The following is a 21,510-nucleotide window of genomic DNA, read 5'->3' as shown; positions in this document are numbered from 1 at the left end:
ACTCAATGACTCCTTGTCTCAAAATGCCACTGGGTTTCCAGGGTATTGATTGAATGTAAATGTGCTGCAAAAGGAGGACAAGAATACAGGACAGTGTGGTGAAAATAATCTAAATCCTGACCTATTGCTGTCCTGCTATCGATAGTCTATTTCAGTCAGTGTGCTTGTTTAATTGGGCATTTGTGTAGATGTGGCCTATGAACTTCCATGGACATTATTACGACTGGAGTGTAATCCTTAATGGCAGGTAAAAGAAAGAAAGCAGTAAATTTAACAAAGGGGGTATTGTCTTTATTTCACTCTTTATTTGTACCCTTCTCATTGACACTGCCTTTGCATTTTTCTGTAGTTTCTTATTCTTTGTCACTGACATTATTCACTTCAGACCCGGGCTGTAGAAAGGCTAACTGAAAGTGTGCAGGTGAAACCAAGTGTCACAAAAGCACAGATACTGTGATGTACTTCCCCATGTCATTTCCTCTCTCCCCTTTAGGAAAGTAAACACTGCAGCCCAAAAACAACGCCCACGATTTCTGTGCAGCACACACAATAGGACATAATGCAGGGGATGAAATAAAAAACCAACATAAGGCCTAATCAAACTCTCATTCAGCTATATTGCAATGTATTTCTTCATAAGCCCCCAGCTGGAAATAAATTAAAAGAGAAAAACTAGTTTATGTTCACAATAATGTAATCTATGTTAAAACTGTTTATTTCACTTGTTTTTAGAAAGCTATTACCTTTAGCACTGGGTTCTAAATATTATTCAGTCAGATGTAAGGAGAAATAAATTAAATTAAATAAGTTTCCTTCTATTCCTTTAAGCTCTTTAACAGGTAACGTTAGGAATTTTCACTTGGGAAGCCTATTATAAACTGTACACCGATCAGCCATAACATTATGACCACTGACAGGTGAAGTGAATAACACTGATAATCTCGTTATCATGGCACCTGTCAGTGGGTGGGATATATTAGGCAGCAAGTGAACATTTTGTCCACAAAGTTGATGTGTTAGAAGCAGGAAAAATGGGCAAGAGTAAGGATCTGAGCGACTTTGACAAGGGCCACATTTTGATGGCTAGACGACTGGGTCAGAGCATCTCCAAAACTGCAGCTCTTGTGGGGTGTTCCCGGTCTGCAGTGGTCAGTACCTGTCAAAAGTGGTCCAAGGAAGGAAAAGCGGTGAACCGGCGACAGGGTCATGGGCGGCCAAGGCTCATTGATGCACGTGGGGAGCGAAGGCTGGCCCGTGTGGTCTGATCCAACAGACGAGCTACTGTAGCTCAAATTGCTGAAAAAGTGAATGCTGGTTCTGATAGAAAGGTGTCAGAACACACAGTGCATCGCAGTTTGTTGCGTATGGGGCTGCGTAGCCGCAGACCAGTCAGGGTGCCCATGCTGACCCCTGTCCACTGCCAAAAGCGCCTACAATGGGCATGTGAGCATCAGAACTGGACCACGGAGCAATGGAAGAAGGTGGCCTGGTCTGATGAATCACGAGTTCAAGGTGTTGACTTCGCAACTTACAGGACTTAAAGGATCTGCTGCTAACGTCTTGGTGCCGGATACCACAGCACACCTTCAGAGGTCTAGTGGAGTCCATGCCTCGACAGGTCAGGGCTGTTTTGGTGGCAAAAGGGGGACCTACACAATATTAGGCAGGTGGTCATAATATTATGGCTGATTGTTGTATATATGTATATAAGGGAGAAAGAGTAAGAGATAAATAAATACATAAGTAATATTAATGACAATAATAGTAGTAGTAATAATATTGATTATAATAAAACAGTTAAAACTTGACAAAATGCAATACTTCAAGATGAATATAAATGTATTAATCTAAGAGCTGAAGCAAATTATGTTTACTTAAATAATGCTATGGTTTCTAATGTCACACATAAGTGAGTAGAAAACATTGTTTAATATGATGACAACAAATTAATAAAAATAAAACCTAAATATCTGCCTCAGAACCACTTAGACCACAATAAGACTAGGTTGCTAGGTTGCATATGTAGTCCTGGTTATATAAAAAAGAAAATAGCTCCCAAAGGGACTATGGGATATTGTTGGGATAAGCTGCCGATAAGTCTGTTTGCTGTGACTTAGATGAGACTTCCCCCCTTGACTCTACACATCTAGACAGCACACAGCTTCTCCCGTAGCCAGAAGGCCTATGCGCGACTTTGCAAATTTGCGAGCCATTTTCATTATTTTCTGTTTTTTTTTACTTGTGTCTCGTCAAGTCGATTTTCAAGTCGAAAATAGATCCCAAAGGGATTATGAGATACTGTGTATCCAAGCAAGACAATCGACAGAAGTTCAGTGATGTCACATTTAAGGTCAGCGGCCTGCAAGACAGAAAGAACATAATCAAGAGCAGGTCTGAGCTCAGCTGAGAACAAATATATAATCAAGAGAAGGGGCCTTGCAGAGGGCCTGAGCTCAGCTGAGACAAGGGTTTCAGCTAAGAGCAGGTGGCCTACAGAGGACCCCAGTTCAACTGGAACAAAAATGGTTATTATTTATTATTAGGCTATTTTACTTCCTCCTTCGGCGTGTCCAGGGTTACATTATATCCTTGTCCCTGACAGACATTTCATCGCAGTCACTCCTGGGTTTTCTTACTCAGCTGTAGCTTTGACTGTTTTATGCTGAAGCATTTTGTTTTTTACATTGGGTTAAGTCTTTTCTTTGCCTTTTATAATCAGCACCATGCATTAATGGCGAAAGAGGAAGTTCAGTCTGTGTGCTGTTTAGCTGAGTAGAGCCAAGGGGGAGGGCTCATAGGAGTTACAGCACACATTGGCCTATCGGCAGCTTTGTTATGAGTTTTCAATGTTCCCATTGCACGCAGCAATGTCACATAGTTCCTTTGGGAGCTATTTTTGACTCGAAAGATAACCTCCGTTATTGTAATAAAAATCTACCAATGTCATAATCTTACAATAGCATTTTCAATTTCACTTACAATTGTACTTTTTATTTTTTTAACAATAGCGGATACATTTGTAACCATTAATGCAAATGCAAAGTAATCACTAGCCAGATAAACAACAACAATAGTGGGTAAAAATGTAACCCCTATTGTAACCATTACAAGAGTTTGTTTAGGACCTCAGATTAATCCTTGCATTTTCATTTCTCTAGGCACAATGACGGCATCATTTTGAATTGTTCAATGTTTTTTTTATACACATTTCCTGTAAATGTGTTTGTTGCTGAATGTGAGTCACCATGGATAAGTAATCCACTCTGATACCGTAACACATCATGCTTTACATTCAATAACTTGAAAAGGGCAAGTAAGACAGCTGAAATAATTTAGTACTCTACACACAATGAAAGGGCAAATGTTTCATAAAAGTAATTCATCATTACCTTCTAACCCATTATTGTGTCACATTAAATCTACTGGCTGCAATAATGGAAAACATTGTTATTATAATCATTTCTGCATTATCATATTACTACTGTCAAATGGTTCAAGCTCATTTTTGACCAATTCCATGTTCTATATTATCAGAAACATTGATGTGGTTTTCAATAAATAATTGTTCCACTTTCTATTAAGAAGCCACCATACAATCAAATCATTGTTTCATTACCCAACTATTTAAACACACACATATATATAGTGTAGTATTTGACCTTGAGGATATTGTCAAGATTTGATTGAACTATTGATGCACACACACCAAAACATGCATGAGGCTGGGATTAGATTAAAACCTTGACCCCTCTGCTAATCACAATTCATTAAACCCGTAGTGATGGCAGCTTTTTTTGCTTGACTGAGGGTACTTAGTTCTAACTGAAAGATCCAAACAAAATGCATTGTGTTTGTAATTTGTGATTAATGGGTGGGTTGAAGTTTTGCTTTAATCTAATTTCAAAGCCCTTTGTTCTTCATTATAATTAAAGTAATTTCTGTTTATTCCAGGCATGTATTTCGAGTCATTACCATTTTGATAACCAAATCTTTTGCCAGTGAGTCACCTTCCTGAGGGTATTGAATACAATATAGTAAAGGCACAATTTATGCTGTTCTAGAGTATCATCTTGTCCACTTCCAGGTTTTACTTTAGAAAAGAAAAAACACTCTCCTCTTTCTCTAAGTACATGTGGTTTGCACTGGGAAATGAGAAAATAAACCCTTGACAAAATGACCATGTTGACTTATCCACAAATAGCATGTACTCTTTTGTGTTTTTATATATAAATAGTAGAAAGTGCCCTCTGACAATAAACTAATCTGCAAACAGGGGTGAAAAGTAACGAATTACAACTACTCTGTAATTGAGTAGCTTTTTCGTGTACTTGTACTTTTTTGAGTATTTTTCAAATCTGGTAATTTTACTTTTACTTAAGTATGTTTTGAGGTAAGTATTGTACTTCGCTACTTTTAAAAGCCACTCGTTATAGAGTACACATTTTGTAGGCTGTCACGGAAAAACAAATGTGGATAACAGACAGAAAGACCAATCAATGAAGGAGCAATACATTCAAATATCCAGCATCCCGCCCACAGCACTCAGCGGGCCAATCACAGTGTGTGTGTGATGTGACGGCTGGTCAGTCAATTAAAGATTGACATCTCCAGTGTTGGTCAGTAGGGTGGACATTTAATCCAAATCGAAGATCGATCGAAACCAGCGTTCCATTTCGATCATGGGATTTAAAGACGGGGTTATGATTTATTGATTTATTTGACTTCGCCTAACCAATAATATAATAATTAAGGTATCAGAAAAAACCAAACGACAGCGGACACTAAATATCTCTGCGTGTGTGCATTTATACAAGTCATATATTCATCTTATTGTCATTATTTATTTTATTTGCAGATTTCTGTGATCGGCTCAGCAAGTTTCTGTCTTTCCTGTGCAATTCAGTCTCATCTCGTTGCAAAGCCAGGTCTCTGGATCAGTGTTTGATCATTACCTGTTTGATGCTAATTATTTTATATTATAGGCACTGTAGTACTAGAGACAGCTCATTTTCAAAGCGCTTTCACATTGCATAATACTATATTTCAGTTTAATGCTACTTTTTTAACTAGTTTATTTTATAATTGTATATGTAACATGCAACATTGCAAAATTGTATATGTAACATGCAAATCAATTTATAACTTTTTTGAAATGCATTTTTCTGGATTTTTTTGTTCTTATTCTGTCTCTCACTGTTAAAATACACCTACCATTAAAATTATAGACTGATCATTTCTTTGTCAGTGGGCAAATGTACAAAATCAGCAGGGGATCCTCACTGTATATAGGCAGTCAAACCTATTCGTGCTATGTTTTCAGTGTGTTTTCCATATTCAAGGCCAATTTTATGTTTTACATGAGGTTATTTTAAAGAAAGTGTATTCAGGATTTTAGGATTCCTGTGCTTCTGTTTCTATGGGCATTCCTCTCACCATTATAGTCAATGGATATTCCGTTTTGTCATTCATTTTAGTCTGTCCCAAATATGGCCTCCTGTCCTGACCAGTGATGTTCCCCACAATAACCTAACAATAAAGTTATATCAACATTTCTTTGTGTTCTAGGTAAGTTGGCATTGTGACTTTATTTGTATTTATTTATTTAAATAATTTAAATATCAGCTACAGCCATTTTAAAAGTTTTTTTAAATTTGCTATTCACCTACCAGACACAGTTTTGATTTGGTTATGTGTCCAAAATTCTTTCATTCAATCTTCAGGTTTTAAAACTGTGCTTTACTGTGATTTGCAAGATCAGTGCTGGTTAGTATGTGATACGTTTCAAAGATGCCATTCTTTTAGTTGTTTTCCTCTTTCTACCTTTTTTGTTTGCATGGTTACTAGATCTGTTGATTATGTTATTTACTCCATTGAGAGACATTGATTTTCCTTTACATTCCCCATATACAATACAATGGTGAAGGGTGTATATTCATAAAACATGGTTTTATTTATATTTTTTATAATTGTAATACAAAAAGTCTTAGGAAGGACAATGTTATGCTATTAGCTGAGGTAACAAAATATTTGAATAAGCTAATTATTTTATTTTCTAAGAAGGATTTCAGTATATTAAACCAGATGGCAATGCAAAACAAATGTATATGACAACCTCCCGGATCATGGATCAGAATAAATCAAGATCTGCTTACTTGTCTAAGCAATACTATGCATAAAACAATTAGAATAAGTAAGAAATCAAGTATTTTTCACAGCAGTGATACAACCAATGCAAATAAAATGAGAACCTAATTCAATTTTAGCCTAATAATCCACCTATTAATTGTATTCAGTTAATTTAATACATTCTATATCTTTCCATGGTGAAAGGAACAGAGAGAATAGTTCACTAATACACCATACAATTGTAATATTCCTGCTAAACATTTGCTTAGCAACTGACACAAAAAATGATCACTCAGTCATGCATAAAATGACTACATAACACTTTACACTGAATTTGAAACCATCTCACTGGTGTGAAGATTGTTTAAAATTCTGCTTTACATATATATGTAAACTCCACAGAAGTGTAGGTTTAAAATGCTATACGACTTCCAGACAAACAGCTTCTACAAATGTAGAGCTAAGCTGACTAGTTTGGATGATTATAGTGATTACACAGGGTGTGATTGAATTAATCAGGTTTTGGGCCATTAAAAAGGTATGTTTCTAAATTATGCATTTCTATTCAGCGACTTTTAAACACATTCAGGTAAAACTGAATCAAGAATATTAAAGAAGATGCTTCAAAGTTATGGAGAATAGATGATAATGGGGAAACACTGACCTAGAGCAAGAAGAAGAAGAAAAAAAAAGGATAACAAACAGCATCATTTTGATACTGCTATTGAAACATTCAGTGACATTTGGGAAATATTTTATACATTCACTATTTCATTGTGTGAATAATTGTAAACTTAATAAGAAAAGACCTGAGCAATCTTAGTAAAGGGCCTGAGGTGCAGTGGAGATTTGGTTAACTAGTAAAACCTTTCCGGAAAAGTAGAACTACAAAACAAGTTATACACCTGAGAATTTGTATTAACTACAGTGAATAATAATGCAGCAATCTGGGACCCTTCAGGACTGCTGTTATGATAATTAGGGGGACAGCAATATTGTTGCTGTGTGTGTCTGTCCGTGTCTGTCCCCGCCCCCGATATTGAAGGGAATTGTGGCCACTCACGAGGGCTAAAGAGATACACTGGGGTGCCCTGGTCCCTGTGCAGTAGACAGCAGTGCAGCAGCCATGTCAGGGATGAGGGTGCTTAGAAGAGTAGTGCCAGAAAGCTGGGGGTAGCAATCTTACCTGATAGAGGACTGGGAGGTTGCTGTGGAATGATTGAGGGAGTGAGTGATATCCTCAGGCCGGTTTTATGCTTTTCTTTGCTGGCGTGGGCTTGGCCGACAGAGCCCTGAGGCTGTTGTTTCTATAAGAAATAAACTTGGTAGCCTTTTGCATCAGAAAATCTCTGTCGTTTTTATTATTTTTCTCCAGCGTACTGAGTGCAGCTCGCTACCGCCAACGCCACAACATAAAAATGACGTATTATTAGACCACCGCTCAGCCATTCCAATTAATTCCCAATTAAATGTCGGAAAGGGTGTTAATAAATGTCAGATCCAGTCTTTCAGTGCCCTAATGCTGCGATTGAAGTAATACAATTAAGCGAAGACTTTCAATTACAGTTACATTTTCCTCTTTACTGTTGCAGAACTTTGGCTCACCATCCCATATAATTAATTTCACTGATTTATCAGTCACAGCTGGCTTTTTAGGTTTAACTTTCTCCCTCTCCACATTTCAGACGAAAATGGGTGAGTGCACATCAGGATTATTTTACTAACTAAATAAATAAATGTACACTGCTAAACATGAGCACATAAGATTCACAAATCATTGAACAAACAATGTGCAGTCTCATATTCTCATACTTCAGGCAGCTCATTATTCAAAAAGACACAATACCCTTGTCACAAAAAACACCAGTTCTTCTTCTCCAGCTTCCCCGACAGATAAGAGGTTTTTTCCTGGAGACTCCATGTGGCTCAACCGGCAGAAATCTCCGCCCACGGGGCAGCGCACTATTGGCCAATCACCTCTGTGGTTTGGAAGGCTTGAGCTGGCCTTGGACACTTTGCCTTGTTGCACAACAGGAGCCCAGTAGCTGCTGCCAATGCCTGTGAGATCTGCCATGTTATCAGTAAAAGCTGCATGAGTTCTCCCCTCGATGCTACTGTTTTTGTGTTGTGCTATGTCAAAAAAGTTTGATTTACAATGATCCGCAATAACAACCGAGCAATACGGGCTTGGAGCACTACAAAGTCCACTTAACGCCTCACTGTAAGTTAAATATTTGATGATGCTGTCAGGTGGTCATACAGTGGTTGGGTTTTGCCATAATTCCCATGGTGCACTTCCCAAAAGTATGTCTCACAAGCAAAAGATACAAGGGTTGTGTCATGATTTCCTTCCATGGCAGTCTATAGGAAACGTACCTTCCTCCACCCCAATTAAATAAATGTAAATGTGAAATTCTCAAGTCACATTGCCAGTAGTGTGATCTTAAATCTATAAAGGCTGTGTGTGTCATGTGGGGAACAAATGAGGAGCAATCAAAAGGAAAATCAGGGAAATCCTAAGGGGATGTCACAGCGTAATCCTAAATGCTAAAATATGTTCAAAAGCATTAGAAGAAAGCTCAGTCCTTGATAATCATGCAAACTCTTTCACACCAGTTAAAATTTGTACAGAAATTAAGTGGGAGTAATAGGCTGTTCTCTCATCACCATTAAGGTAGACATTATACAAGACAGTTACAATCCAACACACATGTACTTCCACAAAGCAAACGGAGGCTTTGAAACCCGTGGAGGTACACCAATCTGTGAGCAAGCAGAGGCGAAGATCAAATAATAACATCCTGCAAATGAGGGTTTCTTTTTTAAATTAATTCCATAGTTTTATTCAAAGCAGCTTTCGTCACAAGGTATAAATACTGCATCTTTTTTTTTTCTTTTCTTTTTTTAACACACATGAAAAATACAACTTCTAAGGCACCCAGAAATGTGTTCATAGACTAGTTACAGGAGCATCAACTAACATACTGTACACACTTTGATTGAGACAGTGTTCATCACAGAGGGGAAAAAAAAGGTTGGTTTAAATATCACAAAAATATATACAACACTGTGATACAGGGTGCCTCTACCCTTAGATTATTAAATAAAAACCCTCCACAGAGGTACTTTATATCAGATATAACTTTTTACTCTTCGCGTTTTGTGTTTTTTGTTTCTTCCCCACACATTGCGATCCTAGATTACCGATGATTGACACCTTCATTAACAAACCAACAGGTCAGGAGTATGTACAGGTGAGCAGAATGAAAACTGACGTTCAGCCAACATAGACAGTGTTATGTAACACTCATGTTATTGGTATCAATTTTTTTTTTTTTTTGGTACTTTGCTTCATCTTTTTTTATAATAAGCCTTTACATATTTGGAAAAAGAAAAGAGTTAAGCTAAAAACTATTTCAAAATGGGAAAAAAAAAAAAAAATCAATGCACAACGTTTTCTGAATACGTTCCTCGAAAAATGCCAAAAAGTGACTTATAACTGCTTAGCCAATCTAAAAGAACAGCAGCAGAGGGACAAACAAGCTCTGCTCTTAGTGTCTACCCGTCTCCTGTCTACTCCAGATACTTTTTCACATCAGCATGCCAAAGGAAGTGTAACCAGGGGGAAAATTAAGGGAAAAAACTAAGAACAAACACAACGAAATACAGGGCCTATTATTCCTATTCAACTGTAAATTATTTTAAATGTATTGTATTTCATGAAATTAAAATCCTTGCTTGCGACATTCAGTCAAAGTGCTTGTCCAAAATGAAAAATAAAACATCCTTCACAAAATAATTAAGCTGTGAAAGCTGTTTGTAGAACTGGTGCTGCTATTGTTTACATATAGAGTTACATATAAGACACGCACTGTTCTTTATTGATTCAGACTAAGGCTGGGATCAAATCAAAACTTTGACGCTCCCACACAACTGCAACTCAGTGTGTAATGGCAGGATTTTGGTACGTACAAAAAAATAAAAAGTCTCTGACAAAAACCTGCAGCTGAGTACAGGTTTGGAATTAGCTATTAGCAGGTGGGTCAAACTTTTGATTTAATCCCAGCCCAAGTGTAACACAAACTGTTTACATGTTTTTCAACCTTCTGAAATTAGAGATGCACTTTGACACACACACATAGACTGCTTGAGTCAAATCTGAATTGAATTAATAATCTGAGACCTTGTGTTGATGAAGTGATCTATCAATTTAATCTCTTGTAAGCATTGTCGGGAAAAATTTATCACAACAAAATGAATCAGAAAGAATATGACTGGGCTTATTACAAAAAAAAAAGTCAGTTCAAAAGAAAGCGTGCCAATGTACTCAGAGACATGTCAGTCATAATATTTGCCAATACTAAAGCAAACTTTTTTTTCCTTTTTATTTCCTGAAAGTGAAAACTATTGGCACAGACACCAGCTTACATACTAATTGAAAATTAATTTTGAATCAAATAAAAAAATAAATTGTGCAAGGATTCTAACATTACTATGGCAATACAAAAATGTATATCCTGAAAATATAATGTTTTAACAGGCAACACATGTATCTACAACAAAAATATTTACATGCATAATTGCACAGGAATAAACAACCCACTATATATATATATATATATATATATATATATATATATAGTGTGTGTGTGTGTGTGTACATTTGCGAAGTTGCTGTTTACTTTTATTAAGATTATACAAAACCATTTACACAACTTAAAGAAAAGCTTGACTACCAACCGACAATATTATTATTAAATACTGTATTACCAATATAGGTACCCATACTAATATGTACAGCTATATTCTGAATCCATCAACATGCACTTCAATATTGTCTCCACCTAGGCTGCAATATGAGTTTAACAATACATGCAGCATACAAAATAAAAAAAGACAAGAAAAAGAAAAAAGTGCACTGAAAAAAGTAGGGAGTGAAACATTTACAAAAATACACCTTAAATGTCTAACAACTTATTGTAATAAAGTATTATTAAAATAAACTTTTTGTATACATTTAGAAAGTTCTTATAAGTTACGTATTGTTTTTGTATTTAATATATTCTATATTTTAGTTTACCATAAAGGCAACACGTACATTTCAAACACCTTAATCTGTGAGGTTATCCTCTAGAAGTGACTAAACATATCCTGAAGATATGTCAGTAGGGCATTCTGTATTTCCCTTAAAGGATAACAAACTGGACCATAACAAAAAATGAACAACAGTGATACTATTAAGTGTCCAAGGCTCTTGTTTCAGGACTATTTTGTACTTTTGAAAATAATTTTGGCTGATTTAAGTGGTTCAGGCAAATTCAGGCACTAGAAAGGATCTGGTGGTCATTTCTAAACAAGGGCCTTGAGGCTAAACAAGTGATTCCAAAAATGGTACTTAATTTTTTCTTCAAGTGTCAGTTTATCCATTGACTGTCATGTGAGTGTAAACTGGGGGGTCGACTGGTATTGATCCAAAACAGTTTCCTACATGGGATTGAATGATACTGAGTAAAAACTACAATAAAAATGAAACACCCACAAAAAACAACTTAGGAAATAAGTGTGAGAATGGCAGATCACTATTTAACAAGGTAATTACTGATGTAATGCTGATGAAAGAGAAAAACTACTATCAGATAATTTGTAATTCCGATTCCACTCTCTAGAATTCAAGTTTTTACACAAACCAGATCACAAAAAGGTACATTGTTACATAATAAATAACAACTGAAACCTCAAGCACTTCCAGTCAAAACTCCCAATGACGGTGTAGTCGGCTATGTGTAGTCATAGAATGTCAGCTCAACATGTTAGAAACGTCTAAGGCCATGTTTTTCTGATCAGTGAAGCTGAACACACATGTAAGGTGATGTCTGATACATTTTGAATTACAGCCTGTAACTGAACAGACTCAGATTAACAGCTTTGCTACTGGACTTCAAACTTTGACTTATCTGGACTGGACAATTATTCCTAATATATTCACATCACTCCTCTTGAATTAATTTTTAAATCCTGCAAACTGTTGCCCAAAAAAAAAATTAAGTTGGAAATACATTGACAAATCATATTATTTTGTTTAGGACAGGAATGTAACTGGTGGTAGAGAAGACTCACTGAAATTCAAAATTAAGGTTCGAACATTGCTGAAAAACTAAATAATAAACACATCTGGTTGTGTTGTTAAAAACAATTGTTGTTTTTAAGTAGAGTAACTTACTGCTCTGAAATTATCCAAAGTGGTGTGAAAGCCTCAATATTGTCTTTTTGCATATGTACAGATATTTGTGACAAAATTAATAAATACTTAAAATTTAAAATAAGGAAATACACTTTTTTCTCACCCTTTTCAATAATTAACCCTATGTTTTCTTGAATTTTTTGTGTGTAATTTCACTATTTCCAAATGATAATTTCTGTACTAGTTATGGAGTCAAAAAGGTCAGTTTTGCATGGGAGTTTGATTATACAGTTGTTGTTGAAAGAATTCACTGTATTCCTTGAAACAATGCTTTCTGGTAATTCATTTAAATAAATATATATTCTCTCATTAAACTACACTTGGGGATTAATGAGACATTTTCAGAGCCTGTGAAGAGAGAGAACGGTAAAGATTCCAGTTGACTGGACTGACTTAAGACAGGGGGTGTGTAAACAATTGAAGGTCTCTCCATCCATTTTTATTTAATGAATCACAGAACAACATGCTTTCAGATGAAAGGTGTGAATACTTTCAACTATAACCAGACAACATATAGTGATATATTCCAATTGATGACACTTCATGAGCAAAAAGTGTGAAGATACTGGTTTATTTTCCAGAACAAAAGGTGCATCAAAGACCCGGTTGAACAGAGAGACAGTCTGTAGCCTGCATTTCAACCCTCTTCTGCACCATCGTATACTGTTGTATGCTGGACACAATGACAAGTTTAAAATGTAGACACCTTCCCAAGTCTACAGACTACAAGCAGATGGTTCAACAGCAGTTCAGCCAATTCCCTTGTCTTTCCACAGTTATTCACACTGAAATCAGCCTGGTGAATGTGATCTTAATCATTTCTGTTTCCTTTTACAATTTCTCTTCATACCTAAAATGCACTTGTTTTCATTTTTGAATTGTAGGCAGCTTGTAATAATGCCAACAAGTATACAAGCTGAAATGTATTTGAACTAAATGTCCACGAATTCCACTCTAGTCCGGCCTCTTAAGTCAAAGGAGTCGGTTTAGGACTTAAATCTGTTGTTGTTTAAATGCGCAGTACTGTAATTTGAATGCCCCCAATTGCATAGATTCCACCTTTCAAGATACAGAAACCAGTTTGGATTCAGAATAAATTTTTTTTGTGGGGGGGGGGGATTCTTAACTGAGAGAAGCTCTTTCCACAATGATTTAGAGCAGATTAACAGGCACAATTAGAGCCATGTGCTCAGACTCCATGACCTAATGCCTCAGTCTCTAAAGTGCGACTGCATTATCACAGAGATTTTAAATGAATTACCTCGGGCCAATGAACGGTTTTCCAAGACAGTCATAAAAAGGTAACTCCGGAGAAATGTAATCCCTATCACTTCTGTAAAGATTTACCCTCCGTACATTTCCAGATGTTTCACACAAAAAGAAAACAAACAAGCTGGCGAATACCTCTGCTGTCCAGAAGCCAAATAGCAGAGTGTAAAATCCATCACTGTGCAGGTTTTTGGTTCAGCCTCTGACTTCATTATAAAACTCTTTCAATTATGAATGTTTCAAATAGGCAAAGATGCATCTGTGCCAAAATCCTGCAATGGAGTAGATTGGAAGAACTGGTGTCTGAATACCTTTGCACTAGAATTCATTATATGGACAGTTCATACCTGGCTTACAAAAAGTTTGTAATGAGAGGAATACTAAATAAAAAGAAAACTGTTCTTTTAAACTTTTTAACTGATGGACCCCTGTAAATATTGTAGGTGTAGTATACAATAATACATAGGGTTATTGACTGCACTTACACTGACAAATCTTCATTAAAACATGCTTTACTATTTCAGTAATTGGTGTGTGGGTAGGGTGAACTAGGCAGGTTTCTGTGTGTATCCATACAGATCTTCAAAAGGCATGTGTATTTTTGTAAGCTCAAGCTGATAAAAGCTTGCCCAATGCATTGTTTGTTGTTTTATTGGATTTTGTTGATAAAGTCTCATCTTTAAATCATTGCTCACTCATATTAAGGCTAAATGTAATTATTGGTCTGTTGCATAGTAGCTGATAATTACATTTTTTGTAGTCAGTATTGAATGATAGTCAATTCAAAACATCTTGTTCCGAAATATTCAGAAACTAATGGTTGTAAATATCCCCTGACAGTAAATGATTTGAAATCCAAACAAAATCACAGACAAATTAAGTTATATTTGTGTTAGTATGGGCATCAGACCAAAAACAGTTGAGTCAGACTCCAGCTACTACCACTCCCTTCATTTTAAGAACATGTTCAATTGAACGAATCAGGACTTGCATACAATACTGTATGTACTATTGGGATTTCTGCCCTGAAGACTGTTACGGGGTACCCATTTTACCCTACCCAGCCCTCCAACAGTGTTAGTCGGACATGATTGGAATGAATTGGCATGTTTGCTTCTTTAATTTTGCACAAAGCTCAACAATTATAGTTTAGGCCATTATTTTAACCTACTGCTGAGCGAAACCATAAAGAGTACTGCAAAACTCTTCACCATTTCCCAGGAGTGTAAACTCCCTGCAGCGATTTAGGGAATTTTGGGATTCTTTTTAGGTTTCTGTAGTCAGAATTCTTACCTAACAATCTACAGAGAACAAATGCTTTTTTGATTATTATTTGCTATGAAGGGTTAGGGTTAGGGTGCCAACTAAAGACACACAGATGCACATACGCAGGCACGCACACACGCACACTCACAAAAAAAGCTACACTCAGTCCGTAAAATGGTTACGACCACTTAAACTGAGAAGAATTTACTTTGATTGACAATGACATTTGCTGGGAAGGCTAAACAGATTCTTGAACCAGATGTGTCTCGAATGTGACCCCCCTCCACCTCTTCATTTGAAATCAGGGGTTTGTCAATAGCCCCAGTGTTGATAGACTCTTTTGTTTCCTAGCTTCTTATGACCCAAAAACTAGTAAGGAACCCATGGCCTTTCCTCATCTTTGACAGCTTCTGTGTGCTCAGACTGCTACTTTCACAATCCAGGATGCATGTTGTTCAAGCTGCTAAACGTAACCTGGTGGTTATAATCACTTAATAACTAAACCTTATTCCTCCCTTCCTCTTCTCACCTCCACTAACCTCAACGATTTACCTGTAACGTCCGTGACACAAGACATTTTTCATGTAAGATAAACAGAGAGCGCTGTAAACAGCCTTCAGATAAGTTATGATCCTGTTTCACAATCACAATAAAGGACAGATAAAGCTTTACAGGTTTGTAAATAGAGGGCTCCTGTGTGTGATCACATTTTTCATTGTCAGACAATGGAAGCCAAACAGTGACACTGGGATTAAAGCAAATTGTATGAGCCCTTGCCACCATTCAAAAAAATAAATAATATTAAAATAAATAATAATACCAGCAGTTTGGATAATATTTAAATTACAAACAAAAAAAAATATCAAGTGGGAAAGGAATTAGACTGAAGATTACTTAACCACAAATTTCTATCTTCTTCTTCTTCTTCGGCAGAAATCCAAAATATATAAAGGTCTCTCCTCAACACAACTCACTGGGACATTTAATTGCACCTGGAATCCTACTACCAGGTCTGCTGGATCATCTTGGTTTCCATCTCCCCCAACTCCTATACATACAGAGAGTGCTGTAGGTCCTCTAAAGTGTACAAAAACAGGTCAACACTACCATAAATAGTATATAAATAAATTATTCTTCAGATCTGAGGACAAGGCTCCAGTATGGTTTTGCTGTTAAATAATAGCGAGGAATGTTTCTGTAATAAGCAGATTAAGATGCCAGAAAAAAGCTTTGGTTTCCAAAAAACCTATGAAAAACACATAGTTTCTATGTGACAGAAAAAGAAAACACAGTAAATGTGAAGAATCAAAAATCATATTGTAACTTTAGAAAAAAAAATATATACATTTTTTTGTTGTAATTTATGGTTTACCTTGTCTTGATACATTTACAAATAAATAAAAAATATTTCATATTCTTCTAAAGGGCTCTTGTTTTCCAACGTTGTGTGCAGGTCTGTGGAATGCATCATCAGGACATTGCGATTGGTTGCAGTATCCGCGTATTCATCTGACCAAGGATACAGAAACAACATAATCCACAAAAGGGTTCTGTGGAAATATAATTAGAGTGAGGCCTCCTTATGATAACCAGTCAAAGGCCTCCCCAGTACAACTCCTGCATAGCCTGTGTCTGCCTCCTAGGCATGCAGCCGCTGAATGAGAGTGACTCGACAGCCGAAGATCTGATGAGGTCGGTCGATGGAGTATTGCCACAGTAATGCCCAACAGGCAGGAAGTCCCAGCATTCAGCAAGTAACTCTTCGTCGAGAGGGCGCTCAGACTTCATAGATTTTGTCCTGCAGGTAGCTGAAGAGTGAATCCAGTCCCTTGGAGGAACTCCACAGCTGTTTCAACATCTGGCACTCTTTCTCATTGACCTCCTCCAGCACTGACTTCAAGAAACTGCGTACCAGACATTTGGATTCTTCCAAAACCTTAGGAGGAGAAGAATAAGAGCGAGGGTAAATGATGATTTAATGGAAGAATAATGCTCATGTGTCAGATAGGTCAGAAAGCAAATCACTTTTCAAATCCATATGACGAGTAATAGACAATGACTGGTTCTACAGGAATAGTTGGTTAACATGCCAATGACGTGAAGTAAAAACAGAAAATAAACTATTATAAACAATGTATGTAGAATAGTAAAACTTTTCTTTTTATTTCACTGCCTACAGGCCACACTCTCAAAGCCTCATTGAAGGATTGCCGCCTGCTACATGGTTCCCAGAAGCCTGATCTGTAAAACTTGATTTTCCACTTAAAGAATTGTCAGCCAGGCCCCACATTTCCACCTTGATGTCACAAAGTATGCAAATACCTTAAAACAGATCAATGTGGTCTAAGCCAAATGGTAGGCATGCTTAATTAAAAATAAAAAAAATCGGTTGTGTCCTACCAAGATGCTGAAGTGGCAGGAGAAGAATGAAAAATATCCATTTATTGTCTTCTAATAAATCCCCAAGAAAATCCACTGACACAAAAATAAAGCATATTCTAACCTGAGGGGAAATTTATTACAGCTACGTTTGGCTCACCAAGTAGAATCCTTTGATAAAAGGTTTACACTCCTCAATTTGAATTTTACGTGGGTGTTCAATAACACCAACACTATTCACTCTAGTCGGAGTGAGTGAACGGCTTCAGTGTTAGTTCAAAATGCAGTCCTTTTTGGTACTCTGAATGCTGAAATAATGTCCTTGTCAATAAGACCAAATAAATGATGATGGTTACACAATTATAAAGGAAGACCTACTGTTTGGAAAAACTGACAATCCAAGAATTTCTTGGATCAAACAGGAAGTATTAATTTGAGGATTAACAAAAATAATCCTACCACCGCGCTGCAGGTAGCCATTTCTTTCACTCGAAGCATCACTTCTTGGCTAAAAGTTGTTGGCCAAAACACCTGGGAAACTAGTCCTCGACTGCAGGCTTCTTGTGCTGTGAGCTTCCTCCCACAGAAAAGCATTTCATTAGCCTGAAAATGGAAGAGGGTGTGGGGAGAGACACACATTGCAATGAGCAGAGCAATTCTGGATTCCAGTCTGCTGTAGCACCTGAACCCTTCATCTTTGAGGAACAGATTGCTTTTTCTTTGAACTGGCATGTGTCAGGTTCCATTAAAAACGCAAAAAGATAATCTTTCAAAATCGAGTAAGCATGAAAACGGAGGTCACCTTTTGTGTGCGCTGCCGCCAGACCTGATTGTGTGAGATCTTCTGCAACCCGTGTGACATTGAGGTGTAAGAGGTTTGCAACAGACATAAAAAGCAAGGCCTGATGAATTTTCATGGCACCGTCACTTCATCTTCTATTTTATCTGGCTGATGAATACCTTGAGAGCTACACTTAAGAATAATAGTTGTAATAATAATAACAATAATAATAAGTTACTTCACCTGTTGGCTGATGGAAGTCCTTTTATTTTGATTTATGGATGTATAGATTGGTCTTAAGGGGAATGAGACATCATTTTACACGTAAAGGACCAGAAACCAAATGAACTCTGTATAAACTATCAAGAGACCTTCACGGACAAGCTAGTGCTGCAAAAGTGTGCAAACAGTATTCCAGATCCAGGAATGTAAATATAACCAACCAAAAAAAAACACCTAGACATGCTATAACAATGTTCATTAATATGGACTTACCAGAGCTACTCCTAGTATTTGAGGAAAGGTATATGAAGAGCATCCAGCTGGGGTCAGTCTGATAGTAGCGTAGGGTGTCTGAAACCAGGCCTTCTCACTGGCCCACACTATATCACACAAAGGAAGGATGGATGCTCCGAGTCCAAGGGCAGGCCCATTGATTGCCACCACAATGGGCTTCTTGAACTGAATGAAAGCTTTCACAAAATCCCTGCAATCAGAGACAATCCACATATGCATTGGGTTTCTTCAGTAGTCAGATGTACAAATGAACTGCTCGATCACCCAGCATCCACTAGGCTAGCCTACTTTATACACAAATCATATATTATTATTAATTATTATTAATAATAGCTATGTCTTTTTATTAAAGGGTTTATTGCATCTTTGAGTCATGTTTTACTTGTTACCTATAGCTGGACTCTCAACACTTGTGTTTTCAGCCTCCTCTCCCACTATATCCCCCAAGGCTCTGTGGTGGTGTAGATTTACTAGATCTAATAAAACAGTAGTTCAGCTGCATTATCCTTGATTTCATGTTATCATACAAATTGTGCTCTCTATTAAAGTTCCTATTAGGCCTAATAATTGTGTGTGTATTTTTGTCCCTTACGTATTAAAAAAGGTGAAACTGCATCGAATCACTAAATGTATTAGATGTAAACGATAAGCGGTTTCAAATATCCTATCAATGAAAACAGCTTCTGAGGAGATTTAGTGCAAGGGGATGCAAATCAGGGAAGCGAATGGCACAATCTTCCAACACTAAATATTTAGATTTCTCTCCTAATTTCCAAACATTTGGGATTTGGAGAAGAAAACATAGGGAGACCCTTACATATACAGTGGCCTCCAAAGTTTATTAATGCCCTTGACTAATTGTAACATAACGATGATTTAACAGTAGGAATACAAGTGTGCAAACTATTTTTCTCAAATAAAGGAAAATATATAACAATTTAAATATTAACAACACTGCACTGAGCATCATCAGTTTAACAGTAATGGCGTAGATTAAAAGGTACTTGAAAAATGCAAAGTGTACCTTGGACAGCAAATTGAGGCAGATGGAGATCTTACAGAAGATATCAATAGAAGAGTCAAAAATGGGATGGAGTACATTTGGAAGAAACGGCAAGCTATTAAAAGGATATCTACACATTTGCCTGAAGAGGAAAGTATTGGATCAGTACATCTTAGCAGTACTGCTTTATGGCTCTGAAACCTGATCACTAAAGGTAGGGATTATACAGAAACTGGAGACAACACAAAGAGGCATTGAAAGATGCATGCTTGGAATAACAAGAGTGAAAAACAAATAAATTGAGTGAAAATGTTAAAATGGCAAAGAGACGGACACATTTAAAGAAGGAGAACAAAGATGGACAAAATGAGCTATAGAATGGATCCCAAGAGATGACCAGGTGTGACACAAGTAGATACATCTTAGGGAGACCTTCATCCAGCAGTGGATCAATAAAGGCTGATAATGATGAAGATGATGATGATATACACACACACACACATATATAAATAGTGTCCATAGACAGTCTATACTCCTTTAAAATGTTTAAACTTTTGTTGCCTTATAGCCTGGAATTCTTCTTTCTGCATTTATCTACACATCCTACCCCACAACTTCCAAAATTATATTATATCATATTATATTACATTAAAAATAAATATAAAAAAGGATAAATTCCCTCTGCTGGGTAGTGCAAGACTCAACCATGAGCACCAATGGGCTTTCAAAAGAATTCCAAGACAAAGTTGTTGAAAGGCACAGATCAGGGGATGGGTATATAAACACCGATCAGCCATAACATTATGACCACTGACAGGTGAAGTGAATAACACTGATAATCTCGTTATCATGGCACCTGTCAGTGGGTGGGATATATTAGACAGCAAGTGAACATTTTGTCCTCAAAGTTGATGTGTTAGAAGCAGGAAAAATGGGCAGCGTAAGGATCTGAGCGACTTTGACAAGGGCCAAATTGTGATGGCTAGACGACTGGGTCAGAGCATCTCCAAAACTGCAGCTCTTGTGGGGTGTTCCCGGTCTGCAGTGGTCAGTACCTATCAAAAGTGGTCCAAGGAAGGAAAGTGGACCACGGAGCAATGGAAGAAGGTGGCCTGGTCTGATGAATCACGAGTTCAAGGTGTTGACTTGGCCTCCAAATTCCCCAGATCTCAATCCAATCGAGCATGTCTGTCATTGCCTCGACGGGTCAGGGCTGTTTTGGTGGCAAAAGGGAGACCTACACAATATTAGGCAGGTGTTCATAATGTTATGGCTGATCGATGTATATTTTTTATCAAAGGCCTTCAATATCCCAGTGAAGACAATGGAGCAAAGTATAGAAAATACCTTGTGGAAAGCCTGCTGCCCTCTTCAAGAAAACTAAAACTGGGACGGTTCAGCGCCCAGTCAGAGTCCTGACCTAAATCTAACTGAAAATGTTTGGCATTGCTGTCCATCAACACTCCCCAAGGAACCTAACATAGCGCTTTTCCACCAATATGGTGCCGGTGCTGGAGCCAGAGCTGGTGCTCGGCCTGGGAACCAGCTAAACTTTTTGCGAACTGGCCTGCATTTCCACCGGTTGGGAACCGAACGGTTACGTCACTGGATGTGGGCGTTCCCAAGCACGGAATAGAAGTCGAGAAACACACGGCAGTAATAATCACCACTATGGCGGACTACGTCCTTAATTTGCAAGCTTTACTACTGTCTTTGAAACCCTATTTAACCATCAAAATTAAACTCATTCAGCGTCTTCACACAGCACAAATACATTGTAAAAAACAAAATAAAAACACGCAAGATGACATGTAGACAAGCAGAAACGAAAAATATAACTATATGAATATGCTAAGATAATTCAGCTTTTTAATTGTTTATAAGTTAAGTTATAAGTTTATAAACACAAAATAATGTGTGCTTTCCCCC

At 37.2% G+C, this 21,510-nt stretch overlaps 1 protein-coding gene across 1 annotated transcript in view; it reads right to left on the bottom strand.

The window, feature by feature from the left end:
* Window positions 1-12,922: 12,922 nt before the first annotated feature.
* The window catches only part of LOC136759178 (chromodomain Y-like protein 2), a 94,722-nt gene continuing 86,134 nt past the window's right edge, over window positions 12,923-21,510 (bottom strand). The window contains exons 5-7 of the mRNA XM_066714059.1: window positions 18,558-18,768; window positions 17,741-17,884; window positions 12,923-16,838 (exon numbers count right to left, since the gene is read on the bottom strand). Of these exons, the coding sequence (XP_066570156.1) occupies window positions 16,680-16,838; window positions 17,741-17,884; window positions 18,558-18,768 (514 nt within the window). The 3' untranslated portion in view covers window positions 12,923-16,679. The remainder of the gene's footprint in view (window positions 16,839-17,740; window positions 17,885-18,557; window positions 18,769-21,510) is intronic.

This window comes from Amia ocellicauda, chromosome 9 (genome assembly GCF_036373705.1).
Source record: "Amia ocellicauda isolate fAmiCal2 chromosome 9, fAmiCal2.hap1, whole genome shotgun sequence".
Classification (NCBI taxonomy): domain Eukaryota; kingdom Metazoa; phylum Chordata; class Actinopteri; order Amiiformes; family Amiidae; genus Amia; species Amia ocellicauda.
The sequence above is the reverse complement of the archived record's forward strand: the minus strand, read 5'-3'. Positions and strand labels throughout refer to the sequence as shown.